At 36.6% G+C, this 15,000-nt stretch overlaps 1 protein-coding gene across 4 annotated transcripts in view; it reads right to left on the reverse strand.

Moving 5' to 3' along the window:
- LOC133653263 (plexin-A1-like) overlaps nt 1-15,000 on the reverse strand; it is a 684,271-nt gene that overhangs the window by 517,080 nt on the left and 152,191 nt on the right. For all 4 annotated transcript variants that reach the window (XM_062052348.1, XM_062052349.1, XM_062052350.1 and 1 more), the window contains exon 2: nt 5,661-6,916. In XM_062052348.1, the coding sequence (XP_061908332.1) occupies nt 5,661-6,812 (1,152 nt within the window). In that variant the 5' untranslated portion in view covers nt 6,813-6,916. The remainder of the gene's footprint in view (nt 1-5,660; nt 6,917-15,000) is intronic.

Genomic DNA, 15,000 nt, shown 5'->3' on the forward strand with positions numbered 1-15,000 from the left:
GAGATATTTTTTGGGGAAAATGTTGCATATTTTGTGTTTGCCGTATAAAAAACTATGTTTTTTGGGTTTTTTTTAAAGAAGGGCCTAAAATGAACAAACAAGGAACATAATAAACAACAATACAAGTTATAATTGACGGATAGATCTGATTACGATTTATTTTTTAACACTTTACTGAGCAGGACCCTTTTGGATCCCCAATCATTTTAGTGGGACTTTTTTTTTTTTTTTAAGTGTCATTGCTCCAAAAATAATAATAAATTAAAATCAATGTTGTTATGATTTATGTTATGAGCTCCAATTATTATGTAATCTGAAATGTTCCACTTGAAAATTTTATTGGGGGAAAATATTGCATATTTTGTGTTTTTTCCATAAAAAACTGGGTTTTCTTTGGCAAAAAGGGCATACAACTTCAATTAATTTACGGCCCCGCGGCACATTCTAAAAATACAATAAAAATAAATAAAAAAACATAAAAAAGTGGTATAAAAGAGTAAACAATAAAATGTTGCTATGTTGACTCTAATAACACTAAGCTGTCATGCAGGCTGTTTATTTCTCTAAAACATAATAATGAATCAAAAACAATGTTGTTATGAATTATTGACCTATTCAAGGCTCCAATTAGGTCACATTAAATATTCCACTTTGAGATATTTTTTGGGGGGAAAATGTTGCATATTTTGTGTTTGTCATATAAAAAACTATGTTTTTTTTTTTTTTTTTTTAAAGAAGGGCCTAAAATGAACAAACAAGGAACATAATAAACACACCCTTTTGGATCCCCAATAATTTTAGTGGGACTTTTTTTTTTTTTTTTTTTTTTTAAGTGTCATTGCTCAAAAAATAATAATAAATTAAAATCAATGTTGTTATGAGTTATGTTATGAGCTCCAATTATTATATCATCTGAAATGTTCCACTTTAAAATTTTATTGGGGGAAAATATTGCATATTTTGTGTTTTTTCCATAAAAAACTGGGTTTTCTTTGACAAAAAGGGCATACAACTTAAATCTAAAAAAACCCCAAAAACCTTATATTGACAGATATACCTAATGTTGATCTAGAGCAGACCTTTTTGAAAGCAAGAGCTACTTCTTGGGTAGTGATTAATGCGAAGGGCTACCAGTTTGATACACACTTAAATAAATTGCCAGAAATAGCCAATTTGCTCAATTTACCTTTAACTCTATGTTATTATTAATAATTAATGATATTTACACTTAATTGGACGGTTTAAAAGAGGAGAAAATACAAAAAAAAATGACAATTAAATTTTGAAACATAGTTTATCTTCAATTTCGGCTCTTTAAAATTCAAAATTCAACCGAAAAAAAGAAGAGAAAAACTAGCTAATTCGAATGTTTTTGAAAAAATTTAAAAAAGAATTTATGGAACATCATTAGTAATTTTTTCCTTTAAGATTAATTTTAGAATTTTGATGACATGTTTTAAATAGGTTAATATCCGATCTGCACTTTGTAAGAAGTTTTAACAAATTGGACCAAGCTATATTTCTAACAAAGACAAATCATTATTTCCTCTAGATTTTCCAGAACAAAAATTTTAAAAGAAATTCAAAAGACTTTGAAATAAGATTTAAATTTGATTCTACAGATTTTTTAGATTTGCCAGAACAATTTTTTTGAATTTTAATCATAATAAGTTTGAAGAAATATTTCACAAATATTCTTCGTTGAAAAAACAGAAGCTAAAATGAAGAATTAAATTAAAATGTATGTATTATTCTTTACAATAAAAAATTTTTTTTTACTTGAACATTGATTCAAATTGTCAGGAAAGAAGAGGAAGGAATTTAAAAGGTAAAAAGGTATATGTGTTTAAAAATCCTAAAATCATTTTTAAAATTGTATTTTTGTCTCTAAAATTGTCTTTCTGAAAGTTATAAGAAGCAAAGTAAAAAAATTAATGAAATTATTTAAACAAGTGAAGACCAAGTCTTTAAAATATTTTCTTGGATTTTCAAATTATATTTGAGTTTTGTCTCTCTTAGAATTAAAATGTCGGCAAAGCGAGACCAGCTTGCTAGTAAATAAATACAATTTTAAAATAGAGGCAGCTCACTGGTAAGTGCTGCTATTTGAGCTATTTTTAGAACAGGCCAGCGGGCTACTCATCTGGTCCTTACGGGCTACCTGGTGCCCACGGGCACCACGTTGGTGACCCCTGATATAGATATTTAAACTTTGAATAATAATAATAATAATAATACTAAATAATGACATTTTTTTATTTATTTTTAACCTAAACCCTTTAGAGTCCCTGGTATCAAGCCTGAGTGGAGGCCTAAATGTATATTTTTTATACATATATTGTATTGCTTTTTAAAATAAAAAAATATCAAAATGGCCCCCGCTTGCTTTGATTTTTCAGTGTGCGGCCCTCAGTGGAAAAAGTTTGGACACCCCTGATGTAACCGATGAAGTCTTCTACACTCATGTTCTGTAGCCAGGGGTGTGGTCTGCAAAGGCAACATACCTTTAAAGAGTAATTAATTATACTTACTTGTTACTTTACCAAAAAAGGAATGGAATTACTAACGTAATTACTCATTGATGAATTAATAAAAAACAAAAACAATTATTTGACATAGAGACGTTTCCGTAGCTCCCACTCCCTCCCTTCTGTTGCAAGTTTTGTTGGTTCTATGTAACATGTTTATGTGTGCTATGGCTATAAGTTTTTGTTCCCTGGCCTCAGTCTGGACCCCCTCCCTGGACTAAATATCATTATCTTCAATCTCTATTGTTCATGTTTCATTTTGCATGTTCTGTGGCCTGTCACTACCAGTGTTCCGAACATTACCTTTGAAAAGTAATTCATTATAGTTACTCGTTACTAGAGATGTTATCAGCCGATAAATGCGTTAAAATGTAATATCGGAAATTATCGGTATCGTTTTTTTATTATCAGTATCGTTTTTTTGTTTTTTTGTTTTTTTTGTTTTTAATTTTTTTTTAAAATTAAATCCACATAAAAACACAAGATACACTTACAATTAGTGCACCAACCCAAAAAACCTCCCTCCCCCATTTACACTCATTCACACAAAAGGGTTGTTTCTTTCTGTTATTAATATTCTGCTTCCTACATTATATATCAATATAGATCAATACAGTCTGCAAGGGATACAGTCCGTAAGCACACATGATTGTGCGTGCTGCTGCTCCACTAATAGTACTAACCTTTAACAGTTAATTTTACTCATTTTCATTAATTACTAGTTTCTATGTAACTGTTTTTATATTGTTTTACTTTCTTTTTTATTCAAGAAAATGTTTTTAATATATTTATCTTATTTTATTTGATTCATTTTTAAAAAAAAGTACCTTATCTTCACCATACCTAGTTGTCCAAATTAGGCATAATAATGTGTTAATTCCACGACTGTATATATCGGTTGATATCGGTATCGGTTGATATCGGCATCGGTAATTAAAGAGTTGGACAATATCGGCATATCGGATATCGGCAAAAAGCCATTATCGGACATCCCTACTCGTTACTTTACCAAAAAAGGAATGGAATTACTCGTTGATGAGTGTAATTAATTACGAGGCAAAGTAGTTCATGCGGAACTAAAAAAAACCAAAACAAATATTTGACATAGAGACGTTTCATGAGAGCAGAGTGTGAGTGCCTTTGAATGTGCTGTCTTGTATCCTTGTCCACTGTAAGATTGCAAGCTTGTCACTTCAATCGATTGATTTGTTGTTCATTATCCCCTCGTAGTAGCAGCAGTAGGAGTGTGTGAGTGTACTTAGCCTGCGTGTTGTTTGCTGTGTGATGTTGCCTCTTCCTATTCAATGTCAAGTGCATTTTAGTGTGGTGCTGGTTGTTACTTTCATTAATAAAAAAAAGTTACTTCCTGCATTGAACTTGCAGTCTTGTTGATGTACAACCATGTCACAATTAGCGTGCCCGGGTACATAAAACGTGTTTACCAGTAACCACGTTACTGGTAAATAACACTGGTCACTAACGAATCAACTTCCCTTTTGCAACAGTCAAACGACTTGGACAAACTGTTCAGGAGAGATTTCAGGGACTGCAAGCTAATTGATGCTAACATGCTACTTAGGCTAGCTGTATGTACGTATTGCATCATTATGCCTCATTTGTAGCTATATTTGAGCTCATTTAATATCCTTTACTTTTATCCTCTTTGTATATCATTTAAATGTGCATGTCTCATGACACATTATCTGTATGTGATATTGGCTGCATTTCAGATAGTTGTGTGCCATGTTGTTCCAGACCTCAGCAAAACATTACCTAGCTTGCCAAAGATTGTAATAAATCCATTAGAAGAAGACATTTCTTTTAACTTGGACACGTACTGTACATAATGTGTTGCCTTCATTATAACACGTATATAAGACTTTTAAAGTCATTTTGATAGTAGGCTAATATAGCTAATATAGACACTTACATCATGTGTTGCCTTCATTATAACACTTATATAAGACTTTTAAAGTAATTTTGATAGTAGGCTAATATAGCTAATATAGACACTTACATCATGTGTTGCCTTCATTATAACACTTATATAAGACCTTTAAAGTCATTTTGATAGTAGGCTAATATAGCTAATATAAACACTTACAACATGTGTTGCCTTCATTATAACACTTATATAAGACCTTTAAAGTCATTTTGATAGTAGGCTAATATAGCTAATATAGACACTTACATCATGTGTTGCCTTCATTATAACACTTATATAAGGCTTTTAAAGTCATTTTGATAGTAGGCTAATATAGCTAATATAGACACTTACATCATGTGTTGCCTTCATTATAACACTTATATAAGACTTTTAAATTCATTTTGATAGTAGGCTAATATAGCTAATATAGACACTTACATCATGTGTTGCCTTCATTATAACACTTATATAAGGCTTTTAAGGTCATTTTGATAGTAGGCTAATATAGCTAATATAGACACTTACATCATGTGTTGCCTTCATTATAACACTTATATAAGACCTTTAAAGTCATTTTGATAGTAGGCTAATATAGCTAATATAAACACTTACATCATGTGTTGCCTTCATTATAACACTTATATAAGGCTTTTAAAGTCATTTTGATAGTAGGCTAATATAGCTAATATAGACACTTACATCATGTGTTGTCTTCATTATAACACTTATATAAGGCTTTTAAAGTCATTTTGATAGTAGGCTAATACAGCTAATATAGACACTTACATCATGCGTTGCCTTCATTATAACACTTATACAAGGCTTTTAAAGTCATTTTGATAGTAGGCTAATACAGCTAATATAGACACTTACATCATGTGTTGCCTTCATTATAACACTTATATAAGGCTTTTAAAGTCATTTTGATAGTAGGCTAATATAGCTAATATAGACACTTACATCATGTGTTGCCTTCATTATAACACTTATATAAGACTTTTAATTTTTTGCGGCTCCAGACAGATTTTTTGGGGGGTATTTTTGGTCCAATATGGCTCTTTCAACATTTTGGATTGCCGACCCTTGGGTTGACTGCATTAAAACTTGTAGTCATGTGGATGGATTAGTGGGCATCGGGCATCCCTGGTAAAAAGACGAGTGCGTGCAAACACAAGCAGATGAAAGAGTCCGGACCAGACACTCACCGAGTTGATGCAGGACAGTTCCTTGTTGAGCAGCCAGGGTAAGGAGAGTATCCCGACTCCGCTGTAGCACGACTGAATCCTTTCTTTAATCTTCTCCTTGATCTGCTTCATTGTGAACAGACACAAAGCCGTCTCCTTGGGTGGCTTGGCTCTGTTCTTCTGGCCTTGGGCGAACACGGCGAAGAGAACCTCATCGCGCTGCGAAATACCAAGCGACTGAGCCAAGCGGGAGCCCGGTCGGGCCAAGTAAGCATCCTGGATCAAGCGATACTCCACTCCGTCTTTGGTGCAGCCGATGGGGAACTCGATGTAGGAGTAGAACTTGGGGTCGTCCACGCAGAGCCGCACGATCTTTGAGGTGAAGAACTGCTCGCTGCCCGCGTCGGGGGAAGTGAGCTGGGTGTCCAGCTGCAACGTGAGGTAGTAGACAAACTGCTCACTGCTGAAGCCGTAGATGTAGTAGATGTCAAACGCCGGGAACTTGGAGAGGGTGTCTGACGGGATCTTCAGCTGCGAGGAGACGAACTCGTCCTGGTAGACGAAGCTGAACATGTCCGCGTTCTCCTCGTTGGACATCAACTTGCGGCTGGACAGAGTCGGAAAGTACTCCGACTTCCCGTCGATGGGCGTGCCGACAAAGAGTTTCCCGCCTGCGCCGAAGACGTCTGGAGAGATGACCACCCCGGACATGGTGCTGGCCTCGGCAACGCTGGATAGGTAGTGCTCCTTGCGGTGATGGGGCTCGCCCAGCTTGAACAGATCGTCCAGTCGAAGGAACTGGCAAATTCCCTGGGAGGTACTCCCGCACGCGATCAAGCGGTTGTGGGCGTCATCGAGCAGCAGCAGTTTGTTGGTATTGGGGGTCTGCACCAGCTCGTAGGGACACGACTGGACGCCGGGCGGGGGGTAGCAGCGAGGGTTGTCGGTCACAGGGCCGGTCACGTGGCTTCGGAGTTTGGTCAGGTTGCCGGACAGTTTATAGATCCAGTTGACGGCGCCCAGGTAGACCTCGCCGGATTTGTTATTGACCACCAAATGCGTGAGACCCCCTTCTGGTGGAGAAAACGACAGGAGAGGAGGAGGGGAAGACGAGGAGGTGGTGGTGGTCGTGGACAGGGGGAGGATCAAGAGAAGGACGAGAGGTGAGAACATGGTGGTAACGACGTATAGTCCACTTCCGGGTGATGACTTCTTTTGTCCTGCCTCTTGTTCTCACCACCTCATGGTCCTTTCTTCAGCCTCGTCTGCCTCCGGCTCTGAGAACCACAAAACAAAGCGGGTATGTTAGATCAATTTTACTCCAATCCAGGTAACAACGTAATAAATCGCTTGATTGACACGGTTGTGGGCGTTGCTGAGGCGAAATGGAGCGGACTACTACTACTCTCCGACCAGCAGAGGTGCCGTTGACGGAACTGGGAACGGAGGGTCTGTCAGTCGATCGCGAGCCAGGCATTAAAAAAAAAATCGACCTAAAAATGAGCAATCATCAATCTTCACCAAGACGTCACTTGATTGACATTCACGGCACCCGAGGGTCTTGTGAGATGACATCATCATTAAGAAAAAATGACCGACAGGAAGGCGAGAAACACTTTTTATTTCAACAGACTCTCGCACCGTACCCATACTTGCCAACCCTCCCGAATTTTCCGGGAGACTTTCAGTGCCTCTCCCAAAAATCTCCCGGGACAACCATTCTCCCGAATTTCTCCCGATTTAACCGAAGTAACCACAGTACACTATACCGTGTAGTGTTCCGTGGTTGCTTTTTGGTTGGCCAACGGTTTACATTGTATTGCGCACCCTGACGGAGAGTGTGGGAGTCGGAACAGACACCGTTCGGAAACAATTAAGTTAACACCTCTAAAGGCCTAGTGGCCACATGTGTGGACAGCAACTTTTAGCTCTTATTTCCAAAATGGTGTACACTACTGAATTGGGGTCTTATGGCCGCTTATGTGGACACTTATACTGCCATCTGGTGGTGTCAGAAGAGTATAACATACAATGGAATTTGGGGGAAAAAAGTGTAAAAATAAGAATTAGCATGTCACTAAACATGAAGTACACGTTTGTGTACTTATGGACTAAGTACATCATATCGAAAAATGTTTCTTAGTTTTTATTCTAATTAGGGTCCAATAAGCCCAAATAGCAAAGAGAAATAAAAAAAGCATGTAAACAAACAGCTTGGGCCTTAAGAGGGTATGTATATAAACATTAACAGAATATTTATGTGTAGCTGATTGGAGAGCTAGCTTCCGCAGCTAGTGGGTCCATGACGATGACTTCTGTTTTGTTGGATCAGCCGTTTTACTGCCATGTTACAGACACCGTTCGGAAACAATCAAGGTATGTCAATAAACATAAGAAACTCATTTCACAGTGTAAATAAATCTGGACTGCTGTGTTCGTCTCCCAGCCGAGCATAGCGTTTATACTCGTACGGATACAGTTTCACAAATTCTTCAGTAAATTAAACCAAAACGTCACCGTGGACTTATTGAGTCTGTTTAGCTGATTGGAGAGCTAGCTTTTGCAGGTAGTGGGTCCATGACCATGACTTCTGTTTTGTTTGATCGGCCGTTTTACTGCCGTGTTACAGACACTGTTCGGAAACAATTAAGTTAACACCTCTAAAGGCCCTTGTGGCCACATGCGTGGACAGCAACTTTTAGCTCTTATTTCCAAAATGGTGTGCACTACTGAATTGGGGTCTTACGGCCGCTTATGTGGACACTTATACTGCCATCTGGTGGTGTCAGAAGAGTATAACATACAATGGAAAAAACCTGTAAAAATAAGAATTAGCATGTCACTAAACGTGAAGTACACGTTTGTGTACTTATGGACTAAGTGCATCATATCGAAAGATGTTTCTTAGTTTTTATTCTAATTAGGGTCCAATAAGCCCAAATAGCAAAGAGAAATAAAAAACAACAACATGTAAACAAACAGCTCGGGCTTTAAGAGGGTATGTATATAAACATTGACATAATATTTATGTGTAAATAACTAATTTCACAGTGTAAATATCTAAGCCTGTGACCTTCCATCCCTCAGGCTGTACTGCATCAACAAGCAACATCGGTGTGTAAAGGATATCCCCACATGGGCTCAGGAACACTTCAGAAACCCACTGTCGGTAACTACAGTCGGTCGCTACATCTGTAAGTGCAAGTTAAAACTCTCCCATGCAAGGCCAAAACCGTTTATCAACAACACCCAGAAACGCCGTCGGCTTCGCTGGGCCTGAGCTCATCTAAGATGGACTGATACAAAGTGGGAAAGTGTTCTGACGAGTCCACATTTCAAATTGTTTTTGGAAACTGTGGACGTCGTGTCCTCCGGACCAAAGAGGAAAAGAACCATCCGGATTGTTCTAGGCGCAAAGTGGAAAAGCCAGCATGTGTGATGGTATGGGGGTGTATTAGTGCCCAAGACCAATTTCCGGACTATAAGCCGCGCCTGACTATAAGCCGCACCAGCTAAATTTAGGGGAAAATACAGATTGCTCCATATATAAGCCGCACCTGACTATAAGCCGCACCAGCTAAATTTAGGGGAAAATACAGATTGCTCCATATATAAGCCGCACCCTTGTATAAGCCGCAGGGTTTTGATGTGTAATTAGCGTAGTATATAGGGGTTCCTGCTACCACGGAGGGGATTGTCGGGACAGAGATGAGCGTCCCATTTATTAACAATAAATCTTTCAATCATTCAATCAAACTTTCACATCTTTGACATCGTGCAGAGTACAAATAATACAACGCTGCAAAGTAACACAAAGTGCTCGCCTGTACGTTACCAAAATAACCAGCCTACCGGTATATGAAAAGTCAGTCTTTTAATCATTGTGTCATCGTCTTCCTCCTGCGTACCAAAACCACCGAAATCCTCTTTGTCGGTGTCGGAGAAGAACAGGCCGTATATAAGCCGCACCCTTGTATAAGCCGCAGGGACCAGAACGAGGGGGAAAAAGTAGCGGCTTATGGTCCGGAAATGACGGTAACTTACACATCTGTGAAGGCGCCATTAATGCTGAAAGGTACATACAGCTTTTGGAGCAACATATGTTGCCATCCAAGCAACGTTAGCATGGACGCCCCTGCTTATTTCAGCAAGACGACGCCAAGCCACGTGTTACAATGTCTTCTAAAATGTTGTGGCTCATATCCCTTGGCGCTTTGTGGTCCGTATGATACGGCCGTGTAACGCGGGACCTTCAACGCCATAAAGTCCACGAGGCAAAACGTTTCTCACATCCCCTTTTTCTCTGGCTGCTAACTCACCACATTCCTCTCCCTCTCCTCCCTTCAAGACACTTTACTCCGTCAATGGCGTCTTTCATCCCGGGCCCGGGCCATGATTACCGTGGACCAGAACGCCACGCTCTTTGCCAATCCTCAGTCAGGACAATGGCGTCCCTGTTTGGAGTCCCTGACGCACACCCAGACCAAATATGAGCCGACTTACGCACGCTTACAGTATGTGGCGGCGAGCGTTTATCCACCCTCACGCACTCGCACCGCTGACTTGACGCCACTAAACACACTTCAACACCACTTCCCTGCACATTTTTAAAAACGCAGAACAAGACGGCTGCTTTCATCGTCACGTTTCTATAAATAACTGTTACAACAACAAAAAAAAAACAAGCACTGATGCAAGCGACTGCTTGACAAAACTGGGACAAGTTGGGAAAAAAACAAAACGTTTTTTCCTGGTTAAAAAGCTGCTCTTTAATGTCTGAATTAGACCAAATGGAAAAGTTTACAGAGCTCACAGATGTCATTGGATAGATAAAAGAGGGATAAATGGGAGTGGGTATTCCAAATGAGGCACACACTTGCACAGACCAGTGTTTCCCACACATTCATTTATTTGTGGCGGCCCGCCGCGAAAGAATTACGTCCGCCACAATTTTTTTATTTTTTCTTTTATTTTTATTTTTTTATTTTTTTATTTATTTTTTTTTTATTATTTTTATTTTTATTTTTTTATTTTTTTTGTCCTGTCCAGCTTCTCAGGCAAATCATATAGTTCAGGGGTCACCAACGCGGTGCCCGCGGGCACCAGGTAGCCCGTAAGGACCAGATGAGTAGCCCGCTGGCCTGTTCTAAAAATAGCTCAAATAGCAGCACTTACCAGTGAGCTGCCTCTATTTTTTTACATTGTATTTATTTACTAGCAAGAAGGCCTCGCTTTGCTCGACATTTTTAATTCTAAGAGAGACAAAACTCAAATAGAATTTGAAAATCCAAGAAAATATTTTAAAGACTTGGTCTTCACTTGTTTAAATAAATTCATTATTTTTTTTTTACTTTGCTTCTTATAACTTTCAGAAAGACAATTTTTGTTGTTGTTTTTGTCTCTCTGTCTAATCCCCCTCTTGTCCCCACAATTCCCCCCTCTGTCTTCCTCTTTCTCTCTTTCTATCCCCTCCTGCTCCGGCCCGGCTGCACCAAATGATAATATAAATACATTTAATAAAGTCAAAATACAAGTAAGGCAACAAGAGAAGTATCCTACACTTCTCTTTTGTAAAGTAAATCTGAACAGCCGATATGGGCATCTACATCAACTATATGATTTACCCGAGAAGCTGGGCAGGACATTATAAAAAAAAAAAAAATAAATAAAAAAATAAGAAAGACAATTTTAGAGAAAAAATACAACCTTAAAATGATTTTAGGATTTTTAAACACATATACCTTTTTACCTTTTAGATTCTTTCCTCTTCTTTCCTGACAATTTCAATCAATGTTCAAGTAAATTAATTTTTTATTGTAAAGAATAATAAATACATTTTAATTTAATTCTTCATTTTAGTTTCTGTTTTTTTCGACGAAGAATATTTGTGAAATATTTTTCAAAAAGATTCGAATTAGCTAGTTTTTCTCTTCTTTTTTTTTTTCGGTTGAATTTTGAATTTTAAAGAGTCGAAATTGAAGATAAACTATGTTTCAAAATGTAATTGTCATTTTTTTTGGTGTGTTTTCTCCTCTTTTAAACCGTTCAATTAAGTGTAAATATCATTAATTATTAATAATAACATAGAGTTAAAGGTAAATTGAGCAAATTGGCTATTTCTGGCAATTTATTTAAGTGTGTATCAAACTGGTAGCCCTTCGCATTAATCACTACCCAAGAAGTAGCTCTTGCTTTCAAAAAGGTTGGTGACCCCCGATATAGTTGATGTAGATGCCCATATAGGCTGTTCACATTTACTTTACAAAAGAGAAGTGTAGGATACTTCTCTTGTTGCCTTATTTGTATTTCACCACTACTGTTTTCTGTTTGTTTGTTACTGACTGTGGCAGGACACCTCTGCCTCTGTTTCACTTTATGTTGCTGGTAAATAATATGGTTGTAGTAGTAGGCTAAAGTTGAATTATTTAGTATGCACTAATTAAAGGGGCAGAGCTTTAAGAGACATTTTAGCTTTTATGTTTTATAAGATATATTTTTTTGTAAGAACCACAATTAATAAATATATTTCAGTGAATAACTTATTGTTCAAATCTGTATATAAATATGTACATAAAGTGTTGTAATTATATTGTAAAATGGATGGATGGATGGACGTTTAAAACAAAACTGTTATTAATTAGTAAGTATACATTTTTTGAGCCTTTTTAGGGAAAATCAAATCATTGTAGTAAATTATGCAAATTACTCGATGATGTCATGCTGACCACGCCCATAGCCACGCCCCCACCACCACAGGTATCTTGGCAGTTTATGGGAAACACTGCAGACTGAGTATAAAGACGACCGTAATAACGAACGACATTACATACGTACACATGCACAGTGGGTCCGGATGAATTGTCGCCTCATTCCTGTGAGAATCCTGCGTGTGACTGAGGCATTAAGCAGTGGGGTTGGTCAATGCAGTGTTTTTCAACCTTTTTTGGCACATTTTTTGCGTTGAAAAAAATCCAGGGGCACACCAACGGCAGAAATCATGAACTCAGCCGACAGTAGAAAGTCGTCGTGGCAATTGTTGGATGTGACTTTAAAGCATAACCAAGCATGCATCACTATAGCTCTTGTCTCAAAGTAGGTGTACTGTCACCACCTGTCACATCACACCCTGACTTATTTGGACTTTTTTGCTGTTTTCCTGTGTGTAGTGTTTTACTTCTTGTCTTGTGCTCCTATTTTGGTGGCTTTTTCTCTTTTTCTGGTTATTTCCTGTAGCAGTTTCATGTCTTCCTTTAAACGATATTTCTACTTTGTTTTAGCAATCAAGAATATTTCAGTTGTTTTTATCCTCCTTTGTGGGGACATTGTTGATTGTCATGTCATGTTGGGATGTACATTGTGGACGCCGTCTTTGCTCCACAGTAAGTCTTTGCTGTCGTCCAGCATTCTGTTTTTGTTTACTTTGTAGCCAGTTCAGTTTTAGTTTCGTTCTGCATAGCCTTCCCTAAGCTTCAATGCCTTTTCTTAGGGGCACTCACCTTTTGTTTATTTTTGGTTTAAGCATAAGACACATTTTTACCTGCATTTAGAAAGCAATTAGCAACCTGCTGCCACCTACTGATATGGAAGAGTATAACACGGTTACTCTGCCCATCTCTAGATAGCACCGACACTCAACAACATATATATTCATATATATATATATATATATATATATATATATATATATATATATATATATATATATATATATATATATATATATATATATTTATTTTTATATTTTTTTTTTGGCCTGTACTGTATATATATATATATATATATATATATATATATATATATATATATATATATATATATATATATATATATATATATATATATATATATATAAAATTAATCTATTAATGTTTTTATCCATGCAAATAAATACATATTGTCACCCCTTGATCCTTCATTTAAAGCTCTGAACCACTTCAAGTCTGTTCATAGTGATGAATATTTGTCAGCGTCTTGATTACACACACACACACACACACACACACACACACACACACACACACACACACACACACACACACACACACACACACAGACACACACACACACACACACACACACACACACACACACACACACACACACACACACTCTTGTATTTGTTACCTTGTTGAGGCCTGAGAAAAATGCCTACCTCTTTAGGACCGCCCTTTCTAGATATATAAAGATGTGTACTTACAACATGAATAATATATACATACTATGCAAATATAAAAACTCTTCTTGTGAAAAATGAGTTGGAATTTCACAGGAAAAACTTTAAATTGTGTCAGTATTGTAATAAAAGTTGTCGTTTTACTCGACACAAGTCAAAATTTTACAAGAAAAACTGAACATGTGTCCAATATTATGATACAAGTTGGAATTTTCCTCAATAACAGTGGCACTTTTACAAGAAAAGCTTAAATGTTGGCAATTTTATTAAAATAGTCATCATTTTGCTCGAGAAAAGTCACAATTTTATGAGGAAACTTTAATATTTTGGCAATATTATACTAATAAGAAGAATTTTACTTGATGACAAAAATGTCACTATTTTACAAAATTGGCAATATTGTGATAAAAGTCGGAAATGTATATGACAAATGTCACCATTTTGCATTAAAAAGTAATACTTTCACATAAAAAGTAAGTTAGTAATTGTTTTTTAATCTTCATTATTTACTTCAAGTTATTACAGTATGTCGCTATGTATATATTTATTTATTGTTTTCATTTTGGCCAAAGGGGCCGCATTTCAATTTCTTACACACACTTGTTATTTCATATGTTGACCAGACTCTTGAGACCTCCGAAAAATTCCTCCCTCTTTAGACAACATTAATAATATATACATACTATGCAAACATAAAAGAGCTTGTTGTGAAAAACGAGTTGGAATTTCACAACAAAAAGGTTTACAATTTCACAAGAAAAACTTAGAATTGTGGCATTTTTATAATAAAAGTCGTCATTTTACTCAACGCAAGTCCAAATATTACAAGAAAAATTAAATATTTGTGCAATATTATGATACAAGTTGGAATTTTCCTGAATAACAGTCGCAATTTTACAAGAAAAGCTTAACATTTTGGCAATTTTATGAAAAGAGTCGTAATTTTACTCGACAAAAGTCACAATTTTGTAAGAAAACTTTAACATTTTGGGCAATATTATAATAATAAATCTGAATTTTTTTGGGCAAAAGTAAGACCAAAGTCATAATTTTACTCCAAAAATGTCACCGTTTTACAAGAACAACCACAAAAATTGGCAATGTTGTGATAAAAGTCAGAATTTGATATGACAAATGTCACCATTTTGCATTAAAAAGTAATCATTTTACATAAAAAAAAGGAATAAT

Source organism: Entelurus aequoreus, linkage group LG07 (genome assembly GCF_033978785.1).
Source record: "Entelurus aequoreus isolate RoL-2023_Sb linkage group LG07, RoL_Eaeq_v1.1, whole genome shotgun sequence".
NCBI lineage: Eukaryota > Metazoa > Chordata > Actinopteri > Syngnathiformes > Syngnathidae > Entelurus > Entelurus aequoreus.